Source organism: Nothobranchius furzeri, chromosome 8 (genome assembly GCF_043380555.1).
Source record: "Nothobranchius furzeri strain GRZ-AD chromosome 8, NfurGRZ-RIMD1, whole genome shotgun sequence".
Classification (NCBI taxonomy): Eukaryota; Metazoa; Chordata; class Actinopteri; order Cyprinodontiformes; family Nothobranchiidae; genus Nothobranchius; species Nothobranchius furzeri.
In genome coordinates, this window is record NC_091748.1 from 78052170 (window position 1) to 78058169 (window position 6000).

The following is a 6000-nucleotide window of genomic DNA, read 5'->3' on the forward strand; positions in this document are numbered from 1 at the left end:
AACTGGAACTGGACCAGAAGAGACTGGAAAACCTTTCCTGGTCTGACGAGTCTGGATCTCAGCTGTCTCTGCTATTTTAGTTTATCCACTCTTGCATCATCATGCCCACCAAACCAACAAATCGTTACAGCGCTGTGACGGACATGACACAATACTGAACGGGCCAGTGGTCGACCTGCTGAGGCTCCAATGACGTGTGGCTAGATCGACACGCAGAGCTAGAGGATTCTGCTAGGCTACCACCTGTCTAGGCTAATAACATACCTGAGTATTGTTGCTGGCATCTCCTTCATGAACACATGGACCATCTTCTGATGCCAAATCCAACAGGATCATGCACCATGTCACAAAGCTCAGATCATCTCTAGCTTCTAGAACATGACCACGAGTCCACTGCACTCCAGCGACCTCTGCAGTCACCAGATCTCAGTCCAGAACCTCTGCGATGTGCTGGAGCGGGAGCTTCTCATCACGGATGGAGCAGAAGCTGTCATGTCAAGATGGACCAGAACCCTGCTGGATCTGTGACATGAAGCATTAAGGTGGTTCTGACGATAGAGAAGGGTGCACCCCAGCACTGAGGTGAACCTTCGTGTGAGACGCGACGATGCAGAAGCAAAGTTTAGAAATTATTCACCCAACCTCATTAACGGGTTTACATCTGTTTAAATCATCTTGTCTATTTCGATTTCTAATGTCTTCCTGAGGATGTGAGAACAACTTCCTGCTTTCTGGCGCTCCTCCAGGCATGTCGGGTGTGGCGGGGTGGGGGGTGGGGTGCAGGAACCCGAAGCTCCTGGAATAAATCCGACATTTTTATAAAGATGCAGTCTCCAGAAGCAGCAGAGCTCCACCACTGGCTGCCTCTGCCCTGAGCCAAGCCCAGCTCAGACAGGCAGGAGGATGGGTGGGTGTGGCTTTGTGTGGGAGTGGGTGTGGCCTGAGTCTGGCAGCAGGTCAGGAGGCTGAGAGGCTGCCTTTCTCTCTGCTGCTGCTTCTGTTTTTGTTTCTGTTTGTCTCTGAGTTTCGTTTCTGAGTTTCAGCTGGAGGTCATCCAGGTTCAAGGCTGGGGAACAGAGGCTGAGTGTTACACACACACACACACACACACACACACACACACACACACGTCGGAGTGTGTGTTTAACTCTGATGTTGTAACTTTCCTGTTGATCGCTGCTTTCTGAACTTGTTAACATTTTAGCGAGGAAGGGGTGAAGTTTGAGGAGGGGAGGAGTGGGTGAGGCAGGAGGGGGGTGTCCTGTCCCCGTGACAGAGCTCCTCCCTGCTCCGTCCCTGCCTCGTCTGAAGGGAAACTCCAGCTCACTTCAACCTGAGACTCCACCAGAGCAGCTTCTCCTCTTCATCACCTCCATATTCTTCGTCCTCTCAGGTGTTCCATCATGGCAGCCGACCCTAAAGGCTCCAGCAAGGTGAAGAACGTGGTGATGTGCCTGCTGGCGATCTGGTTCGTCGCCTCCCTCATCGTGATTGTGGTGTGGGCCACGTCTCCGGACCTGAAGGGCTCGGCCCAGTGTCGCTCTGACCTGAGGAACGCCGAGGAGCAGCTGGAGGGGGCCAAGGTGGTGCACAACAAGGACAGGGTGGCTCTGGAGGAGCTGGTGCGGGAGGCCAGGGAGGGGCAGGAGCGGCTGAGAGGGGAGATCCTGCTGCTGCTGGGTCGCATCAACAGCACCAACGCCTCTCTGGAGGAGTGCCGACAAGAAAACGTGAGCAACACACACACACACACACACACACACACACACACACACACACACACACACACACACACACACACAGGGAATGTGTGTATGTCTGGTGTCAGGAAAGGAAAGATGACGGGATTTTTTTCCTCCTGCTGGTTTTATGCTGATTCCTGCTCCACATCAGGTGGAATAACTTGTTGGGAATTCCGAAGTTATTCCAACATGGCTACTGCGTGCTTCAGGCGACAGTGCCCACCTGGTAACTGGAGGGTTGCAGGCTCAAGCCTGGCTCAGTCTCATGCAGACACTGAATCCTTGAACAAGGCACCTCACCCTCCGACCTGCTGGAGGCGGTTGGAGGGACCGGTGGCACTTGCTCATGGCAGCCCCTCCTCCGTCACTGTGCCCCAGGGCAACTGTGGCAACACTCATCACCACCAGTGTGTGAATGGATGAATGACTGGTTGTGCTGCAACGTGCCTCCGGGGTTTGTGGAACCATAGCATGTGCTGCTGTGTGTAAATATTAATATAATAATTAGCTGTTTAATTCTCATTAAAGAGGAGAGTCACTGAAACACTGATAATAATCAGTCACTCTGATTTAACATGCAGGCTGAACATGAAATAGTCTCCTACACCTATCTCCTGCTTTAGCTTCTGATAGAAAACAGACGGTGAAACTCTAGGATTACAAAATCCTGACAGATCTACGTCACACCGTCACTAACATTCATGGACTCACCCATCTGGGAAGGCTGTTGTTGTTTTAGCGTCCAGGAAACAGCAGAGAACGTCTCAGCCAGTAGAAGCTAACCATTAGCATTAGCAACTCCACCACACAGCAGAACTCCTCCAGGCTTGTGTTATTAGCAGTGATGGGAATAACACCGTTTAAAATAACAGCGTTTCATTGATTACCTTCTGCTTTTTATCACAACGCCGTTTCCGTTACTGATAAGGAAATGCATGTGTTACTAATTCAGCAGCGCGGTGTGTTGAAGCCATCATCAGCTGATCGGGTGATAAACGGTTGGATGTTCTCATCCAAGAGCATCACGACCCGTGAAGAACGAGGAAGACGTGATGAATAGTCTACGGCTGCAGGTGTGGATCTGCAGCCGTGCCCTTCTTAGCGTGACAGCGGGACGCCCTGAAGGTCCGCTCACCTGTTCACCGCTCAGACGTCCTGATCTTCTGCCTTCCTAGATCATCCAGCTGTAACCTGTTCCTGATCATGTCTTTAGTCCCGCTGTAACACTGATGCATCAGTCTCAAACGTCATGGAGCTCAGGTGTTATTAGAACTACCTGTGTGTGTTTACCACCCAGCTTCAGCTCTTCTGTGGTTGGGTCTGACCCACGTTAGTAAATGTAAGTCCTCCATCAGGCTCGTGCCTCTTCTAGTGTCATTTTAAAGGGTTTTATTTATTTATTTTACCATGACTAGATTACCAGCAACAGAAATGCTGCTAAAAACTTGTGTCAAGTTTGAAAAATTAAAATCCTGTGCAAAATTACATTTATTTCAGTAATTTAACTAGACCGAGAGACCATTTAAAGGCTCAGGAACCTTTGCAGGTGTTTGTAGTTATAAATATTAGCTGATTGGGGTCATGTTGAATATCACACAGTGACATTTTAATATAGATTAGTGTCATGTTCCTGTTTGTAGTTCCTCCTGTTAAGTGCCCATTTAATAAAAAATCATTTGGATATTTTATTATGTTCCAGTCATTAGTCGTGTATATTTCAGTGTTGTAGTATTTATAGTAAATTAAGTACGTCTAAGAGGGGAACCCATTTTCTTGCATTCTTTAATGACAAAAAGTAACGAAGTTGTTAATTTTCTTGGTAATTAGTTACTTTTATAATCTAGTAACTCGGTAAGTAACTGAGTTACTTTTTGACAAAGTAATCAGTAACTATAACTAATTACTTTTTAAAAGTAACATTGCCAAAACTGGTTATTTGTGGAGATAAAGCATCAAGACAGAAGAGCAAACTGAGGCAGTGGAAGAGTCTGATGCTGTTAGCCAATCAGGGGTGAGATGTTCGCATATCATGAATATTAATGAGTGAGACTCCAAACCCGTGGTTAGGGAACACGTTCTGTGTACAGTGAACAGTGGAGCAGACGGAGCAGCTGACTATGATCTGTGGCTCATATTATAAAAGACTCGTTCAATAAAGCAGCTTCATGGTCCGTGACTCATTTAAAACTCTAACTGAATCTTTTGAATCTGAACGTTCTTATAGTGATGCTCCAGTTTGGTTGTTCAATGGAATCACTAATATTCAATGTGGGGTTGTTTTGTATGTTTTATGAGCGTGGTCCACGAACGCACCGTGGCTAATTCATGCTAACAATTTTTATAGATGTTTTGCTTCTAGAATCATCGTTTTGAATTTAATCAGAAATCTAAGAATCAGGATTTGAGGTACAAGTGAATCAGCAGGTCACTGAAAATTGGTAATGGCCCAAAACACCCAAAAAAGAGCGTCTTTTCTTTTTAAACGTCAAAACTTTAAAGTTTCATTAAATGAGTCAAAATGAGTTCTTAACATGAATTTTTATGTCATTTCTATTCAAATACGGTTTAAAAGGCTCTGATGGTGATAACAAATACATAAACATAAACAAATGACCAGTTTATAAGAAATAAAGTGATTTTAAACCAAAGCACATACATCCTAGCCTGGCCAGCCGGAACTCTCCTATTTAAATAACCCCGCCCCCTTAGAATTCTAACCGAGCCAATCAGCGCTGAGCAGCGTACGCCACACACAGCGACGCTGTTCCTCATAAACAAGGCGTCTGAAGCGGACGCCTAACCCTAACCCTAACCCTTTCTTCTAAAGAAAGATGTTTGCGCCGTCGCCAGACGCCATTTTTGACGACTGCTAAAAAACTACAGCAGCACAGTCGGCATTTCTGCCTTTTTCTGATTGGTTATTTCTGAGCTGGCTAGTCCCGCCCCCATGTGCCTCTCTGGCTGTGAGGAACCAGACTGTTTCTGTGTGTAGAACAGAGGACGAGTCTGGCTGGCCAGGCGGCCTACATCCACTAACACTAAGCCAGGAAGTCAGGAATCACTCAGTCCATCCGCCATGTTGGTGATCCGATACGAACAGAGCAGGACTTTCCTCTTTACTGAAATCCTCCCTCCTTTTTCCACCTCCTTTTCTATCTTGGGAGACCTCGTTTTCCCCTCCGTATGAATCCATTCTCCCTCTCAGCAGCCTGCTGATTAAACTTCCCCTTTTTCCAGCTTCATGTTCTCCTGAGCTGGAAAAAGTGAGTTAGCCTCCTTCTTTTGTGGTTCGCCGTGACTCACTCCTCCTCTTCCTTCTTTTCCTCACCTCTGCTCCACTCCTTCGGCCTGACTGTTCCCCTCATTTTGTAAAAGTCAGGAATTGGAAAACACCACACCGTGGTGCCAGCGTTACCGAGGGTTCGGGGAAACCTCGATTATTTATAGAAACAGAAGAGATAGAAACACTTAACGCGTTTCTTTGCTAAAGGCTTCCTAATGAGATTTTTTGGAGCGGATCTGTGAACTTGTGAGTCATTAGGAGCTGCTCCAGTTCACGTCTAGATGAAAATGTTCCAGGAGACCTTTCAGGTCATTATCCAGGGTCGGGCTTGCCTGATGCTCCTTTTACCGTCAGAGGAGACTTGTGATCGTCTTAACCACTAAATAAGATTTAAAACCAGCCGAGCATATAAAAACAACAACTCTGAAGTTGAGATTCACCTTCTTGCATGTGAGACGACAGTTCTAACAGCTTTACAGACGTTGAGCCGTGATAGGTTAGCAGCTCTGCATGCTAACTGATCACATGAGCGTGTTGTTTTTAGAACTTTAGGCCGAAACACCGTCATTTCTCAATGTCTTATAAAACAAAAACATCTGAAATATGAACAGAAACGATTTAGACTCCATTAACACAGCTGTTCGCTCCTCTGGTTTTGTTATGTCACACTAAAAGCTTCATGCTTCTCTTGTAACAGGGGCAGGAGAACCTCAGGGTCACGTGCTCGGGCCCCTGGCGTTTAGCTTAGGCTTAGCTACACAGATGAGCCGAACTCTGCTTGGATGACAAAAAACCTCCTGAAAGCCTGACAGTCTTATTTAAACCATTGAAGACCATAAAGACCTTACAGGTGGGCGACGTGATTTGAAGTAGGCGGAGTCTTTAGAAACAGGAAGTAGTCCTTAGCCCAGAGCGTTGAAGCTGATAAGATGAAGAAAAATGATAGCAGTTTGTTTAACAATAGCTTATTAAACA

At 46.3% G+C, this 6000-nt stretch overlaps 1 protein-coding gene across 1 annotated transcript in view; it reads left to right on the forward strand.

The window, feature by feature from the left end:
- Positions 1-1236: 1236 nt before the first annotated feature.
- The window catches only part of si:ch211-1a19.3 (uncharacterized), a 24753-nt gene continuing 19989 nt past the window's right edge, over positions 1237-6000 (forward strand). Inside the window, exon 1 of the mRNA XM_070554354.1 lies at positions 1237-1730. Within this exon, the coding sequence (XP_070410455.1) occupies positions 1404-1730 (327 nt within the window). The 5' untranslated portion in view covers positions 1237-1403. The remainder of the gene's footprint in view (positions 1731-6000) is intronic.